The sequence below is a fragment of the Halyomorpha halys genome, unplaced genomic scaffold (assembly GCF_000696795.3).
Source record: "Halyomorpha halys isolate HHAL.00 unplaced genomic scaffold, Hhal_1.1 Scaffold37.1, whole genome shotgun sequence".
NCBI lineage: Eukaryota > Metazoa > Arthropoda > Insecta > Hemiptera > Pentatomidae > Halyomorpha > Halyomorpha halys.
This window is the reverse complement of record NW_027106407.1, coordinates 248,475-267,674: the sequence shown is the minus strand read 5'-3', so window position 1 is coordinate 267,674 and position 19,200 is coordinate 248,475. Positions and strand designations below refer to the sequence as shown.

General features: G+C 28.3%; 2 protein-coding genes across 2 annotated transcripts; both read left to right on the top strand.

The window, feature by feature from the left end:
* The first annotated feature begins 154 nt into the window (after window positions 1-154).
* Window positions 155-14,959, top strand: fs(2)ltoPP43 (female sterile (2) ltoPP43). The gene is made up of 7 exons (XM_014430929.3): window positions 155-638; window positions 9,612-9,758; window positions 10,652-10,768; window positions 11,039-11,121; window positions 11,455-11,607; window positions 12,601-12,653; window positions 13,418-14,959. Exons 1-7 carry the CDS (start codon window positions 504-506, stop codon window positions 13,546-13,548), a joined length of 819 nt encoding a protein of 272 aa, XP_014286415.1. The 5' UTR covers window positions 155-503; the 3' UTR covers window positions 13,549-14,959.
* Window positions 14,960-18,363: 3,404 nt separating this feature from the next.
* On the top strand, window positions 18,364-18,903 carry LOC136795137 (histone-lysine N-methyltransferase SETMAR-like). The gene has a single exon (XM_067044764.1). The coding sequence runs from the start codon at window positions 18,364-18,366 to the stop codon at window positions 18,901-18,903; it is 540 nt and encodes a 179-aa protein (XP_066900865.1).
* The last annotated feature ends 297 nt before the right edge of the window (window positions 18,904-19,200 follow it).

Here is a 19,200-nt window from a genome sequence, read left to right as displayed (position 1 = left end):
TTGGATATAATCCATAATGCATATATATATATATGCACATATGCAATAATAATAGTATAATTTATATAATTGCTGGTTGGTACTACAATGGATATATTGTACTAATTCTATGGGATGGGATCAATAACCGCTCTTTTTAAATCCGTATTCCAAGAAACTATTTAGATGAGAATTGGACTCACACCATTAGAACTATAGATTGGCAATCGATCGATTTTGGCCTGATTATTCTACTAATCCTTTAAAAACTGTATTGAATTTTGATGTCACGAACTTATTATTGTTTTTAGTATTTAGCTATGGGAATGAAGATAGATCGTGTTTAGACCTAGGAGGTTAAGTCCTATATTATAAAACGGCTGTTTCAAGAACTAACTTTTCTCTTAAAACATCGATATTTTAGCCTTTGGTGTAAAGGTTGATTGTAACGTCCTCTTCGTTGTGTTATAAGTTTGTTTAAGAAGTTTAGTTAATGACAGTGAATGAACATTTAGAAACAAACTATGGCATTACTTCGTGTAAAAAGAAGACGGGATGAGGATGCAATTGATGTTTTGTTATTAGCTTACAAAAAACAAAAGACTGAGGATCCTTCATTTGCAAATGTTTTTAAATTTGCTGGAACTGTTGAAGGAAAGGTAATTGTAATAAATACTCTATCTAATTTATTAAAAATAAAAAACACCTTTTTGATGGAGATGTGTTCTTTTTTAAGTATCTGTTTAATGATTTACCTTTACTCATTTTATGATCTTACTTTAAATTTCGTCTCATCATATTTGTTTGATATATGTTTTATTTTGACCTTTTTGGATAGATTAGATATTTAAAGTGATAGTAAATTTCTCATGTTTATGGTTTGTATGCCAATTAAACTTTTATTAATATTCTTACAGAGAATTTCATTGAGAAGTATTAAAAGTGTATATAAATAATAACTAAATATTTAATTTCGCAATTAGTTCAGTCTTTCATTGTTTAAATTGTAAAGTCAAGATGTTTTGGGACTGAATGTAAATGATATTAGCTTCATATTGCTTTTATAGTAATTTTGTTTTTTAGTTTGCTTTTTAACCCATTAATGGCCAGAAAGTAGACCAAAGCAGTGGGTGATAAGTTTGGTAGAGACAACTAGACTTTTCAATGTTCCGAAAGTATGACACAACTGCAAAATTGACTTTATTTAATTGGTGGGCTCAAAATCCATTTTGGTTTGGTTATCCACTTAATTTTATAAAATCTGCATGCTTATTTATCTTTCCCTCCTGCAGAATAATGACCCATTTTTTAGTTGTTACATTGAAGTGATAGTATGTAGTTATCATTATGCTTCCAGCGCTGCAATGTGTTGACAGGTTTTATATTCCCACCCTCTGTTCACTTAGTTAGTTTATAAGTTCAGCTTACTCCCTCATTTTCTGAACATCACTATCTCATTTTATAGCTACTTTTTTTTTTTTTTTTTTTTTTTTTGTAATTTGGCTTTTATACTTTTTGTGCTGACAGAAATTCCTTTTCCTGAGTTTGTTTTGAGGAGCTGTTTTTTTTTAACATCTTAACACTCCAGCAAAATTAATTATAACTGTAAATCAAAGTTATTCCTTTTATATATTTCTTAGGAAGACTTCAAATTTCAGTGTCGTTACACTAGCTGGTCTGAACATATTTTAAACTTTCTTGCAAACCTATATATATTTTTTGTTTATTGTGTTTTTCCATGTTCTCACATGCTCATTACATCAAATTTTAACTTACATAGATTTTCATTCTATAAGTTCATTACATAAATATTCTATTTATGCAAATGGATTTTTAGTGATTGTAATTACTTTCATACTGTAGTGTACAACTTTTTGAGTTTTGAAAATAAGAGATAAAAGTAGTTTTATCTGTTTTATTTATCTTATATCTGTTGTGTGTATAAACCCTTGTGCTTGAATAATAAACAGTGATACTTATTTGATTTTAAGATTTGTCAAGTTGCCTAAGGTCTTAAAAGTGAATATAAAGATGAATATAGGCTTGGTGGAAATGTGAAACTAGTATTTTTAAAAATTTTCTGGGCGAGAAGGATGGTATAATTATTCCCAAGTCCATTCATGGTAAATGGCACCTGTCTATATTTGCTTGGTTACTTGGTGTGTGATTACAAGACAACCAATAATGGACTTATTAGAGTTCATTCAGGATGTATTTAGCAAAAAAAGTAATTATTTTATACAGTATTGTAAGGAAAAGACCAGATAATATTGCATTGTATAATACTAGGCATATATTGTTCAATTATAATACTTCAATTATTTATACTTTTTTTCATTATTTATGACCAACATCAGCTACTTCTTTTTGAACAAATCATAGCATAAGCCATCTTGTCTCTTCAGAATAGCGCCTAATTGGATCCTAAAGTGATATTTAAAGAAATTACTTAAAATTTCTTGGTCAACAAAATTTGTTGACATATTCTATACAAATTTTTATCAAAATTCTCTATGAAAAAATTGTAATAAAAATGTTTGCTAAAATGATGATACTATCCTTGTAAAATAATTTATCAGATGAAATTGCATGAACCTAAATAAAAAACTGAACTAAAATGATTAACACTCCAAATTTGTTTTTGTGGAACCATATGGAAATCACAGGGAAATAAAGGTATCCAAAAAATTTAAATGTGAGATCATAAATTCATTATCAAAATCAAATTATCAGGACTTTATGGTTTTTGGGAATATTTCCTGGAACATTCTCCAGGTACATTTCCTGGGATTTAAGTTCCTGGTAATTTCACATTCTTAGTTACCAGACATTTATTATATTAATGTCTACTGTTTCACTGTTGAGGCCATTAATTTGTGGACTAAGCTTGTTTTTTCACTTTATGAATGGACATAGCCTTTTATAGTTCTTGTAGGTATTTTTTTAACCCATTTTTAAGCGGTATTTCAAAAATATTCAACTTCTTTATCCCAAACTACAGTATTTTTTTAATATTACACATTTTTTTATGTTAGGATGATTATGTGTTTGTGATGATTAATGACTTGGCCTTTGTTCGTAAATAACATTCATGAAATTACAAATACATTGGCATACTGATTACGATAATTAAGCATGTAATTGATATAATTTAAATAAATAGAATTATGTATAAATAATGGACTTTATGAAACTTATCTCAAAAGTGTTTATGTGAACTGTTTTGTACCAGGATGTGAATTATTAAAAAACTATCTACACTTAAAGCTGTTAATGTGTTTTCACTTAGCTATAGTTGAGTTTCTTTGAACAATGATTTGATATATTTATATATTTATTTATTGTTATTGTTGGTTATATTTTTTAAACTTTATTACAGATTATATAACAAGTATAAACAATAATGTCTGGAAAAAAACTTGGAAAGGAGGCCTTTCACCGAATGAATTTCTTATATCAGGCAGCTAAACTGTGTCACCAAGTGGATAGTGTTGACAGTCTTAAACTTTCCTTGCACTATGGTTCACATATTAAAAGTGTCGGACACAAAGCTCAATGCAAAATGGACCCGCGTCTAAAGCGTACCTTATGTAAAGGCTGCAATGCTATTTTAATTCCTGGTGAAACCGTCATTGTCAGATTATCTAAAAAACCTGACCCAGTCCTTTTCGCAGTTTGTCTGCTATGTGGAACATATAAGGTTTTTAGAACTAGAAATGACTACATGATTTGGGCTGAACGAATCCAGTCTGTTCTCGACACTTCAAAAAAAAAGGGCATGAAAGAAAATGAAAAAAATAAAGTGGTGAATGATCACGAAAAAAATAAATTAAAAATTGAACATGAAAAAAACCAATCTCAAACTGAATATGAAGAGAACAAATTAACAAATGAAAGTGAAGAGCTCAATGGAAGGGTTAAAAGATTAAAGATTTAAAAAAGATGGTTTTAGTTTATCTTGGTTTACTTCTAAAGAGACTAAAACTTTGAAAATATTCTTACTTGGTCCGTATTCTCCTTGTATTAATCTGATTGAAATGTATTTCAGTGTTATAAAATGTATTAATGTGTCTCTTTATAATATAACATCAGTATTACTAAAGATATTTGTGATTAATATTTGGATGTTTTCAATGTCTTAGTGTTATGTAGTAAATCTGAACGTTTTGGAACAATGTTGGAAAATATGGAAAAATGTTTAAACAATAGAATTAGTATTAGAGATGAACAGTATATCAATGGCTAAGAAGTGTTACCTCATAACTGTACACACACTAAAATAATCTTCCTCTGAGAAGTCATAATTGGATTATTTGTTATTGTACTTTTCTATTACATTGACATTTTCAGTAGCTTTGATAAATATATCTAATTAACACCTCATAAAATTTTAATCTGTTTTGGTGACTGTATTAATGTAAATTTTTGGCAAAAATTGGCAGTAAAAATTACAGATAGTATTACAAGTAATGTAGTGAAAAATGTTGTAAATATTACTGTTCATATAAGTTATTATAACTTTTTTCAACTATTTTAATTAAAGGGGTTAGTGGATGAAGGGGGCTATGTTACAAATAGTGAATTTTAGTAAAACAAAGTTCATTTTTTTTTTTTTGTTGGAGCTTGTTATGTTTTGACGTGTGCATAGTTCCTACTACATCTAAGTATATTAGTTATTAATTGGAATTTGAGATTAGAGTACCTCATACGAGATAGGCACCTACCCTGTCCGTCCACACTAAAGCTTCAAAAAATATTACATTGCCTCTTCATCCACTTACCCTTTCAATTCATACAAGTGAATGATTCTTCATTTTTTGTTTGATATCCAGGATATAATTTAATTTTTAAAATTATTTTATTTTATTTTGTTATGGCTTTTTTGAATAAAAGAAAATTAACATTAACTTGGGTGAATTTTAAATAAATTACATTTTAAAACAGTGTCTCACCCAGCTGTATAGTCGACATCTTACAGATACTAGATATATCTATTCAATCATTGATATAATGTTACTTTAAATGTATACTGTTTAAAGTTAAATTAATCATTAAATAAAATTATTAAGTGTAATTTGGATTGATGTTTAGCTCTTAAGTGTATATTCTCTGATTCATTACTTCTCCGAACCAACTCCTTTAGTCTGATAATTTTCTTACATAATCTTTGAGAATGGAAGAGAAAAATTAAATTGTCAACATTTTAATGTGTTACTGTTGGTTTTGATTTTGATTATTCTGTGATATTGTTGATATATTTCATATTTGTCTTTAAGTTTCATGACTTTATTTATTATACTGTTTTGATTTCTTGAATGCATTTTTATTATTAACCTATATAATGTGAGCCAACCTATTCTTTTGAAATGAGATACATGAACATTGAAATTATGTCAAATTAAAATTTTAATATAAATGTTAAGGACATCATAAATAGTCAAATAAAAAAACATTTTGTGTTATTTTTTAAAAATAAATGTTATCTCCTTGTATTAAAATGTAATAAGTTATTTTTTTGAATAAGTATGTCTAACTTCAAATTCATTGTCAAATTTTGATAGTAATAAAATTTATTTGTTACTATATATTCACACTTCAGTGCATGTATATTGTGTTTACAAATAACAATTGTTGCAGAAGGAACAAAAAAAAATATATGTACAGTAAATAAAATTTAAAAACTAAATTACTCATTGAATAATTAATTTTACTATGGAGTACAATAACCTTTGGACCTTGGAGGGTTCCAAACTTAACCTAAAGACTGGATAAGCTATAAATTCTACTCAACTTTTATGTTATTGACAATGACAGTCAATAATGAGTTAGATTTATATTTGGTGGAATTAAGGATACATTTTTTGAAATTAGATTTCAATGGATTCGTTGGCAATAGATATTGTTGATTTTATTAACTCTCCAAGTACCGTGGTTGTCATAAAACATTAGTACCTTTTTTGAATCCCAAACTAATTTTTCCACTTTCAACTTCGTATTAATGGATAAGATGTTAGAACTTGGTACTTTCATATTTATTTAGGTGCTGATAATGAATTTTACCTTCAATTTTGATTTTCATTTTTGCTTAAACCAAGAAATAAATAAAAATTGTATCCTATATTTTTTTCTCTGATAACAATCATTCATTTGTTTGCATGTTTCTTACTTGAGATTCGAGCATCCTTTATTTCTTTATAATAATAAATAAATAAAGATAGGATAGGTATAAATAAAAAAAACTTAATACTATTATACAATATAAAGCTAAAGGATTTGTTAGAATGTGTTAATCTCAAGAACTACTTGTCTGATTTGAAAAAGTCCTTTTATGTTAGGTAAACTTTATTGAGGAGGGCTATATAGCATCACCTTTAGGAATGGAGCAGTAACTGTTTGATGAAAAGCTTGCGTATGTATGTGGCCTTAATGTTGTCATTATTCCTATGAACTGTGGTTCTTCAAAGGCTGTAAATGTGTAACAAGGCTTGTTTTAAAAAAAATTAATTTAAGTTTCTAAAAATAATTTATTCTAAGAAAAGTTGCGATTTGAATAACTCAAAACTAAACATAGCATCTTACAAATACCCATAGTAACAGAGAGTAAAGATTTAATGGTAAGCTTCTGTATTTACATGGTCATAATTGTTCTTCTCATGCTGTAAATATGCAATAAGACTCAAGTTGATTTTCTTTCTAGCTTAAAGACTTTTCTCTAGGATAATTTAAAGACACTTTGAATTAAGTCTGTTTTTATTAGTAATTGCTTTTATATATCGACTCAAGGTTTTATTTAGATAAACCTAATACATATATAATATAAATTTATTTATTGTAAATACTTCGAAGAAGTTTTATTGTAAAAATGAAACAATTCCTTTATTGGAAAAATTTACCTAAAATAAAATAACTGCCATTTCACTCTCAAAATTTGTCTTAATCCTATGTACTCTAGACTAAAAGTTTTTGCAGTTATTTAAAAAAAAAAATTAAGCTTTGTATTTGTTTATCCTTGGGCATACAACAACATGTTATGTTGCGCATTTTCTCACTATAGTATCTGATGGTATTTTCAAAATTTGTTTGAGGTAATATCACTGAAGTGCTCTGTGTGCTGTTTATAATTTTTTACAATTACTTGTATCGTAATTATTAACTTGTGGTGTACCTATTTGTACAATATTTTACACTTGCAGTTTGGTTATATTTGGTTTGAAGTAGATCAGTAGTTTCTAATCTGTAAAACTGAAGACCACTAAGGAAGAAATTGAACCATGTGCGGCCAACACTCACTCCCTACTTGTGTAAAAGGGGAAAATATTTGATAATTAGGTTGGTTAAAAGTGTATTTTGAGTTACTTTTATTGTGAATTTTCCTTTTAAAACTTTTCAGGTAACACTCGAACATTAGGAAAAATAATAAATAAATTAGTCCTAACAATAAATCCTCCCAAAAATAATTATCACTGGACCTCCTTCAGTCCAAGTCGTGGATCACTGGTTTGAAACTACTTGGGTAGATGTTATAAACAAGTAACTAAATGATTCAAAATTTTACTTGGAATACTGCTTATGATATTGGTGGGGGAAATTAGTTTTGCAAGTGGACTTATTGTTCTTTTTTTCCAAACACTATCAAAAAGTTTTTATTCAACCCCAACAAGAGTGGAATAAATAAATTACTCTAGTGGGAATTGAACCTGTACTGCTACCAACCAGTAGCTTCAGCCTTGAAATGCTTGGTTGTCATGGTCCCTACCTGGGGTGAGGATAGAAAAGACAAAAAAAGTTATACAAATAAAACTGTAATTAATTTAATCATTTCATACATATACTCATTTAATTAAATTTATTAATTAATATACATAAATAAAAATAGATCTGTGTGTCTGTATATTTCACTTCGCAGCCACAACTACCCAGTGTAGACCACTGGTATTGTCTGGAGTCTTCCATCGTACAGCATGGTGGTAGCGTTTCGGTTACTGTGGTGGTGTGGAAGGTATGGGGTGGATAGTGGTTTTGAGCTAGGGAATTTTCGTATTTTGACTAATTAGTGCTACTTCGTACGCACCTATGGTAGCAGGATCATTACATGAACAATAATAGGTTAACTTTAGAAAGTGTTTATCAAGAGGTGGAATGAGAAATTATAACATAATTATATTACAATTGGGCTTACAAAAAAAAAAATGAAAAAAGTTATTTACTGTTTTTGGGGATTGATATCATAAAAGAATAATAATAATAATAATAAATAAATTATTACTATCTGTATTATGTTTTAGCCAGGTTTTAATTATGGTTTATTAGTTCTTTCTGTATTTTGTTATGAAACAAAGAGAAATAAACAAATATAATATATAGTTAAAGTCAGTTTTTTTTTGTTTTTTAGTTTAAGGTAGACATGTATAAGGTAAATTTGACGTGAGTGAAACTGTGGGGCAGAGCCAGTGATTAATTAAACTGTTATTTATTAATGAAGTGATAGGTCATTGACCTTACAGTGATGTTCAATAAGAGGACCATCTTTCAGTCAAGTTTTGGTTTTATTTTGAAATTTGATATGTTTTATATATATATATATATTAAACATAAGCGGAGGTTTCTTTCTCTGCTTTGGTCTTTTGATAGACTATCCCAGAGCTAATAGGGTTGTCATAAAGTAATCACAGTCTAGGGTGCAATCAACAGAATAGGTCAAATACTGAATATAATAATTTTTTTGCCAGATGTGCTACTATTCATGCAAAGCAGTGTATATGTCCTACCGAGAGCAAGAAAAGCTTTTAGCTCCTTATGTTTTTAAATATTTAATTAAAGTTCTTTCTATTTGGCTCACACTTAGACCAGATTAAGACCCATTTTTTCAGTGGTATAGGGCATAATGGTCTATAATGGTATAGGTATAGATGGAGGACAAGTCATAATTGACATTAGGAACTTTGTAGATACTGGTAATGTTAATCTAATTATGCAAACAATGCTTACAAAACTTTATTGAGGTATTTGCTGTTCAGTATAAAATATTTTTTATGGTTTATTAAAAATAAATAAAATTAAAACTTTATCTTGCATTAGTTATCACCTTAACATCATTACTTTAATAAACATTTTATTATTTATTTATTAATTTAACTTCACCAGAAGATGGCTCAAATTTTGAACTTGAGAACTCAATAATATTGGAACAATATTAAACAAAAAGCAATCAATCCGAAGAGTACTTGAACTGAGAAAAAAGATTTTAAGTTAAATGGCCATAAACAATTTACAAAACTGTATATGTAATTATCTGTACAATGACAAAAAGAAGTTCAACCTACTGGAGTGTTACAGAGGAAAAATAATACAGCACTAACTCATCCTTTGTAAGTTTGGGAGTTGATTCCTTTCTGCTCGATGTTCAATATCACCATTTTCAAATTTGTCATTTGAACACAAATTATATTTCAGAAGTTTCAGAAGTTATTAACTAACAAATTTGTTTTAGAAATTATAATAACTACTATACCGCTGTTACAAACTAATTATTTAATATTAATCTGCTCATTTTTATTACAATAATAAGTTATATAATTTAAATTTAGTGTTTTTGGTTATTATTTTTTAAAATAAATCTTCCTTTTTTATAGGAAGAGGATGTGAAAGTCCATGTTAATAATGCTAAAGAAGCATTTGACAGTGGAAAATCTTTCCGGTATGAAAAACGTCAGGTCTCGGACATCACGAAAAAATTGAAAGCAGAAAATAAACTGTTTTCAAAAAACAACAGATTGAAGGTAAGGGTTTAAATAAATTGAGAAGTTTTATTAGTAAATTTAAACATTTTATTACATATAAATTAACATTCTACAAATTTTATGCATGCACGGTAATGAATGCAAAACATTTAACTACTTTCATCAAATATAGCTAATTTGGTTTAATTAACATAAAAGCAGTAAAAATTTTACAAATTGAAGTAATACTATTATGATTGATATGTATCACCTTACTGCCTGTATTAAAAAAGTATAAATAATGAAAGTTAAATTTTTTTTATAATATATTAAGCAAAACTAATGAAAAAACTTTTTTTTTTCAGAGTCTACTTAATAAAAATTAAAAATAATTTATAATTTTTAATTGTTCCCAATAATTTCTTAATAGCCAGAAAGTCGGCTTTCTTTTCTTTTTTTTCGTTCACTCTAATAGGCATTGAATTTCCAAATTTGTTATGAACTTATTAGCAAGTTAGTCTTTTATTTATCTAGGCAGAATCCTAAATTACTGGTTAAAATATTATTTCTAGATCACAAAATTATAAAAAATTTAATAGATATTTTTCCATTCCTATTGCATTTTAATTTAAATTAAAAAGAAAGAAGACATTTAATTAAAGTATTATTAAGTAAATCTAAATTACATTAGCCCACCCATTGAGCAATAATTTTACACATTTGCCTTTGCCACAGTGTTCTCATCCTTACCCTGTTAATACCTAGTTTACATCTTACATAGGTTTATACAACTTTACAATCATTTAAAATTTTAAACATTTAAACTGATTAACCTAATAAGTTATTTATGTACATATTTGTCATCTATAGCTTTATGATGCTTCATTCACAAGTCTGTTTACAACTTATTACTTCTCACTTTCCTTTTCAATGATTTCTCTGATTTATGACAGGTGATCAATTGTTTTCGAACTGGGGAGAACGAGGAAGAAAAAGAGCTAACAGTTGTCGATATTGAAAACCAACCACAGCAGATCACGAATGAGGCACCCAAGGACTCATGTAGTTTGGTAATAGGTTTTCCTCATCCTGAAACAAAAAATGGTTTCATTTTGTTAAATAATATCAGTGCAGTTATCTATAAAAAATTAAGTTATTTTTGTTTTTCATATTTTAAATCAGACATTAAAATGTAGTTTAAAATAATTAGAAAATAAGTATGATAAAATTGATATTTATGAAGTACTGTTGAATTGATAGGTTTGTTTAACTTAAAAAAAAGTCTTTAGCTTTTCTTTGCTAATTACAACAGTAATAATTACTTATCTGCGTATTTACAGGCTAGTACTGAAGAGCAGTATGTGTATGACCTGTATTATAGCAGTGGCAATTTCGATGATCTGCTTATGGAAAATGTTTTGAGGTAGGTTAAGGTTGTTTACATTTATTGTTTTGAGAACCTTTCTGGACTGGATTTATAACATTTGTAAATATTGTGAAAGAAATGTTCTTGTTTATTTATGCTTTGATATAAAAATATATTCTTATTGTATTTTGAATAATATTAAAGCTGTCAGATGAAAAATATCCATTGTACTTTTATTTTTTTATATTAACATCTAATTATTTGTATATTGCCTAAATCATTCTCTAAAACTTTTTTAAATGTCTTAGCTATGACTTTAACGGCATATTTTTCAAGTTCAAACAGTTTTTTTTTTATTTTATCCATTAAATTTGTGATTTTTGTTTTTAGTGCACATGCTGTTAATGAAGATCTTTTATTTGGTGATTTCTTAGACAAAGATGAAGATGATGATGGTGTGATGGATGATGAAGACGATTCTAATGATGAGAACAATTGGCGTAATGATTACCCAGATGAAGAATCAGACGACTCCAAGTCAAGGTAAATACTACCATGTTATTCGTGATATAAAATAATGTGTTTCAATTTCCACATTATTTTGGATAAACTTTTGACAATGTCATATTGCTGATGTATTTAAGGCTGTGGTTAGAACGGAATCCAGTACACTCAAACCAAAATGAGATGTTTGTTCAAATTCAGCATGATTTGATTTATTTCATGGTGGTCCCACAGAATAAAATTACCTTATATGTATACAATAAATTGAGTTTTTCTCTCAAACTTAAGTAGGTTGGCTAACTGCCATAGGGGTAGTATTTTATGACTTTAAACTAAATAAATAACAACCTTGATGTTGAATTAGGTCTACAGATAAAATGAATGCTGGTGCGTTATTCAAAGCTTTATTGAGTAGTGAATAGTAAATCATATTGACATCTTTCTTTGTCTGACAACTCAATTATCTAGCATACCATTTAGTTAATTGATTTTTCTAAATTTTACAGGATCTAGTTGTGTCAATTGTATTCTCGTATTTCTTAAAGTGTAGTGTACTCTCTTATTTGCCTATCATATATTTATTATTCAATAAAAGAATCTTGAAAGTGTATAGACCCAAATGAAATACAAGTGTTTGATAGATATTTATACTGCCATATTTTTTATTTTGGCTCAAATCCTCCATTAAGGATCTATGCACAGCTGCAGAGTGAGAATTTCAAGATTTGTTTTTCGGGGCCACCCTGAAATAAATGTAGACTGACCATGAATCAGATCCACAACCTTCTGTACCAAGTACTCTAGGACCCATGCCTCAACTTGCTCAGCTATCAGGTCCTCTACTGCCGTATTAATTACTACTTATATTTTCACTTTTGATTATTAAAAAAGTGTTAATTAAGAATTTATTCATATTTTTCTTTGTTTAACACTTCTCATTGCATTTTATTGTTATTTAAAGTTATTTGGTCAGTCATTAATTTTGGAATTTTCTGAGCTCATTAATTTTATTTATTTATTGTTTTTTTTTAGTATTGATGAACACCATTTAAGGTTGGCTATGCAGATGAAAAATATTAACCTGGGTGAGTATTGTTTGTATAAAAAAAAAATTGTACTAATTTAATTTATTTTTTAAATCATTATTTTAAAAATTATAAATTTAATAATCATCATTTTGGTCCTATTATGTCGGAAATCAATTTATAAGTCTAGACTTGAACATTTAAATGTAATTTGGTAATAAAGATTTTATCTCAGATAATTTATTTTATTTTAAAATTAAATTGATAAAATTCTAATTCAAAATTAATTACCATTAAACAGAATAAACGTTTTGCAATGCATACTAAAAACTGAATACATCATCATAAATTAAATTTGTTATACAACTTTATTTTAATCAGCCTAGGAATAGAAATATTTGTCATGGATTATTTTCCTGGTTTATTTAATTTAAATTGCTAATTTTAAAAAAACAAAATATTATAGATGTAAGATTTTAAAATATATTTTTAGCCATCTCAAAATGTTTATATTAGTTGATATTAATCTTATAAATTACAAGAGCAAGAATTGATTTTTTTTTAACAATAATTTTATATAATGTTTAACAAATTCATATTTAATTTTTTATGTTTTTGTGTCTTATATCTTTTGAACTTTATGTGTCCATTTTTGATTTGAACTAACAAGTGGGTTAGTCAAGTAAAACTGTGAGAATTCTGAATAAAACAAGATTTTGTGTAGTTTTAGCTTATGAATTTTTTAATTACTATATTATTTATTAGTTAAATAAATAATATTGAATTTGTATATAAATAATTAATTTGTATTTGTAATTTATCAGATGGGGAATATGAAAGTGATTTATCATCTGACCGAGAAGATGAGGCCCTAATTTTCAGTGAAGATCATCGCGGTGATTATTATTATTGTACCAGCCCTACGGAATCTGATGACTCAGATAGAATTGATTAGGGGTGATGGGTATTTTTTTAATGATGAACAGTTCTTATGAGTATTTCCATATTGAGAAGTTATCCATTATCAATTTATAATCTATCTAATTTGATGTTATGGATAGGAGGTCATTAGGATTAAATAAATTTGTTTACTTGCTTTTAAGTAATGATAAAATAGAGTCATAAAATTATTTTATGTCAGTTATAAAAGTTATAGTTTTTGAATTTAGACTTGATTATGTATATATCCAAGATTAAAAAATGTTGAATTTACTATATTTATCCAATATTTTTTAATGTTAAATAAATATATAATTAATTCCAGATTAAAAAACTATTACTTTTACTATAAACATACAATAATTTTTAATAATAACCATACTTATATTCTTAAATTAACAGAACAAATTCAATTCAACCGTTCATTATTGAAACACAAAACAGATAAACTAATTTATTTTATTCATATAACTTGCTATTCATTACATCAAATTATATTAGATAGATTAATTTGATGTAATGAACTATCCTTTTTAAGGGTATGCTTAAAAAAAATGTAACAGACCTGTTGCCAGAAGATGAATTCTTAAACAGAACATCTTACACAATTAATAATTACACATTTAATGATAATATATGAGGGAAAGGGATAAATGTTAATATTATTGTAATTGAATAATATTCTATTAATCAAATTAGATAGATTAATTTGATGTAATGAATAGGAAGTCAATTTGATGAAATAAATTGGTTTACTTATTTTTTGTTTTTATAATAAATTGAATTTTTTCCTTTAATTTAAGAATGAATATTATTAAAAATTGATTATATGTTAATTGTAAAAGGTGTAGTTTTTGAATCTAGACTTTATTGTATATTTATTTAAGATTATATACAATAGCAAAGCATATATAAATATATAAGTAAACATAGCATCAGAATCAGAAACTTTATATTTTCTCAAAAAGCACACTTTTGTTACCGAATTAGGCATAATTGTAAGATGCCAAATACACGACTTTGAACCTCCGAAATACTGAGGAACAACCAGTACAGTAATCTGGACTGCTGTTACGTTACTTCCTTCTTTTAGTATATGTTGAAATGTCTAGACTGATTTGTCTTTTTTTGACTGTTGATGTGAGATGTCCAGTATTTTATCTTATGAGAAAATACAAGGTTATATTTTCTAGTCGTAAGTGTTAAGTTATTTGTAAACAAAATAGTTATTTTTATAGATAGGAGGAAATAACATTGATAATTTAAAGAATTACATTTTGTTATCATGGTAGAAACATATACTCTCCAATATTTAAAAAAATAAATAAATGTATAATTAATTCCTCTTTTGTATGTTATCGTTATACAATACAAGAATTTATGTTCTGTTCAATTGAAAAATAAATTTTTTTAAATTGGCCTTCTAACTTGAGTTAATTATTTTCATTAAAATTTATTGCACTATCAAGAATCACAATTAATTACTCATTTAAATTTTAATATTATTCTAATTGAATAATATACTCTCAATCGAAAGTATTTTATGTTACTAAGTCTGAATCGGATTTCCCTTAAAACTTAAAAAGCTCTACTGCTTATTAATCATGATCCCCAAAACATGAACCTAAAGAGAAAATATCTAAATTTATCTTGTCCAACCTTTCATTTTGTGTATTCCTCAATTTTGAAACTCTTTGATTTCAATTTTGCTTTTAAAGTAAAGAATCAGTATATTATTAATACTGTATTATTATGTATACTTAAATGAAGGATTCTAGAAGTGGGAAAAAAATATATGCACCAAGGTCATATGCAAAAATTTAACACCTGTTTCACCGTTAAATTGTGTATTACAACTAATATTACTGGTAATGAATACTGTTCTACTTGCAAGGTAATAAATTCTATTATCAGTTTCTCATAATAATAATCGGGTAAGAATGTCATAATCTAGAATATGGAATTGCATCTTCAATTTAAAGTTATTTCAACTGATTTATAATTTCTTCACTTTTACCTATCAATTACTGTTATCGTAGTAAGATCCAGTAGATCTCACTCCTTTCCTTCCTACGCTCAATCATAACATTGTTCATACCTTTTATGTCAATCATTTATCAAAATCATGATTTTTAATTAAAGATATCACAAAATAATATATATTAATGATGACTATCTGATCTGATTATACCCTTAGATTAATTGGAAATAGCCAAATTGAGAGGAAGCTTAATCAATACTATACTATATAATACATTATAATAAAGTGTTAAATATATCACCTTGTTGTAATTTATGAAAATAATATCTGAAATTTTCTAATCATTTGTTATTTTTTTAAACAGTTGTTACCTATCAATTGTTTCAATTGATGAGCTGCACTAGAATTATATCAAGACTTTCAGAAGATCTTCTTTTATTAAGAAAGTTGACTTTTATCTTATAAATTTGTGGGTAACAAATTCTCTGAATCCAATGAAATATGTTCTAGAATAATTAGTAAACTATATATTAGTATCAAATAAAATTTTACCTTGTTGAGTTCGGGCTAAAAGGGTTCTTGTGATGTACAATTACTTCTTCCCTTTAGGTATTTTGGTGCTATGGTGTCTTCATAAGGCTCAACACCTGCTTTAGCCATATCATCCCTTACCTAAAAGTATAACAAAATGTTATTATATAGAATAAAATTAGTCATGATATAGCTAAATATCATCTATAAAAGCAAGAATAATTGGGCATATGTTTCAATCCTAAATATATATTACAAAATTTCTTGGAAAATTATCAAGATCTATTGTTGGTTTAATGGCACAAACCCCTAAGATGAAAGAGAGATCATTTGATGATAATTTTTTTTGTTAAGAAATGGGTACTTAAAGTTAAATAAACTACCCTGCTGTCCAGAATAATGAATTACAGATTCTAACTTATTGCTAACTTCTTTCGTATTCCCTGTTTGATAAAAATATTATGAAGCTTCTAGCGGTCAAAAGAATGTCGAGTCTTTTTAAACTTTATATTAAGCTGATGAACTACCCCTTGCATTCTAATTTTTTCTGTAATATTTGACATAATGGAAAAATTTATCAATAGTTGAATGATTTCACTTAAACCCATATTAGCTATCTGGGACAGTGTCTTCAGCCTATTCCTTGATTCGACTATTTAACTAACTATAATTAGTTTCTATCCTTGGCCCCTTTTTGTGAGTTGGAATAAGTGGACTACTTCCATTCCGCAGACATTTTCTGGATTTCGCAGATCTTGTTAACCAAAAGATGCGTTTTATAAATATCTCTTCATCACCTTGATTAGTTCACTAGGAATATTTTCAGTTTCCGCTGCTTTACAAGATTTCAATTTCCATGTAGTTATTTCCACTTCCTTCTTACTAGGTTCTTCTATGAACGGTTTAGCCCTTGGACCTTAAGTAGGAGGAGAATGACAATTTTTATTTATTCAAAACAATGTCTAAGTGTTTTTTAAACCTGTCGTATATTTAAGAGTTTAGCTAAATTATTGTCACTACAGACACCAAAATTTACGCGATAAAACTGCCTGGTGCAGTTTATAGAGCCCCAAACCACTGCCAAGTTTGGTGTAGATTGGTCGAGAAGTTGAAGTTATTTCTATTTTTTTGATTTTTAGAAAGGAATCAGTAAGGGTAAGGCCCGATTTTAGGGCCGAAAATTTGGACTAATAATTTTATTAGGTTTCTTGAGGTGCTAAAAACGAACATTTCATGTAGCCTCTACATGAAAATATGTTATATAGTCAAATTGCCTTAAATAATAATAAGAAATCATCTAAATCGGACGAGTACTAACGGTAGTACTAATGTACGGTGAAGTTAGCTGCTAACATATTTATGTTACCATAGTTACCGTTTTATCGTATCATCTTTATATATAAAAGGGAATGGTCAAATATTTGTTCGCAATAAACTTTTGAATTACTGGACTTTGTTTCACTCCTAAAAAATATTTATCCACTCTTTGATAAGTCAATCAGTCTCAGTTGTTTAAATGTAGTACTAATATTCAAGCACAGTGAGGGTTGTTATTCAATAACTATTTAGTTCACGAAATGTTAATCTTACTTATTATTGTTATTTACCTTATTTAACCACGGCAAAGCTTGGTGCAGATTGATTGGGTAATGTATAAGTTATTTAAAATTTTTAATAAGAATTTCTGTTTCGCTCCTTTATACGAGGGTGGTTTGAAAAGTTCTCAGAATCACTAGAGTCAGTGCTAGAGCAACGAGGTTCCCGCCCAATAATCATACATCTTTTGTGAGTGAATACGTGGCGTAAGTGGTAGTTACGACTCTTTGTTGTTGTTTTATGCGTTGTGATTTGTGACAATGGAAAAACGCGATTCGAGCAGTGATTATGTAGAAGAAGGTATGAAAGCAAAGGATATTCATGCCGACTTTCAGAAAAAACTGGGGGACACTGCTTCTTCATATTCAACTGTTGCCAAGTGGACCAGCGAGTTTTAATTTGGTCGAGAGAGCTTAGATGATGATCCGCGTAGTGGACGGTCAAAAAGTGCTACGACCCCAGAATTTATCGCAAAAGTGCATAAAAAGGTCATGGAGGATCGTCGACTGAAAGTGCGTGAGATTACTGAAGCTGAAGGGATGTCATCTGAACGGATATATCACATTTTAACCGAAGAATTGGGGATGAAAAAATTATCCCCAAGATGGGTGACGTGACTCTTGACAATGGGTCATAAATGCACCAGATTGGAAATGTCCGAACAAAATATGGCCCGTTTTCAGCGCAACCAACAAGATTTTTTGCAACGGTATGTGACTACAGATGAAACTTGGGTCTACTACAATACCCCAGAGACAGAACAGCAGTGAAGGCAGTGGAAACATGCTGAGTCATCGCCACCAAAGAAAGCAAAGGCAGTACGTTCGGCCTGAAATGGCCTCAGTTTTCTGGGATGCAAAAGGCATTCTGCTGATAGATGATCATCCTACTGGCGAAACAATTACAGGGAAATACTACGCAAACCTCCTAGACCAACTACAAGAAGGGAAAAGATACCCGAAAAAAGGCCTGGTGTGGCAAGGAAAAAAGTCATCTTTCATCAAGATAACGCCCGCCATCACACAAGTGCAATTGCCATGGGAAAACCATGAACTGAGGTACGAATTGTTGCCACATCCACCTTATTCACTTGATTTGGCACCATCAGACTTTCATCTCTTCCCCAAGTTACAAATTTTCCTAGGTGGACGGAGATTTCCTAAAACGGAAGAACTGACAGCCGAATTGGAGAGGTATTTTGCAGGCCTGGAGGAATCTCATTTTCGAGATGGGATCAAGGCATCGCTGGACCAAATGCATTAGTCTACAGGGCTACTATGTTGAAAAATAAAATCAGTTCCACCGAGGTAAGACATTTATTTTTAATACTTTCCGAGAACTTTTCAAACCACCCTCGTAGCATTTATTGGTTCAATTTATGTTACCAAACCATAATAATAAAGTATTTCTAAATGTTTAATTTTAACTAAATATAATAATTTATAAGAGACTATCAATTGTGTTCGTTAAATCTATGTACATCCTCAAACATAGCAATAGGGAAACCGAACCTTTATTAGCACATTTTAAACTTTTTGTCAGACTTTTAGAAATCTGTAT

Excerpts from the sequence above, each read along its gene's own strand:
- LOC136795137 (XM_067044764.1), top strand. The coding sequence starts at position 18,364 with ATGAAACTTGGGTCTACTACAATACCCCAGAGACAGAACAGCAGTGAA.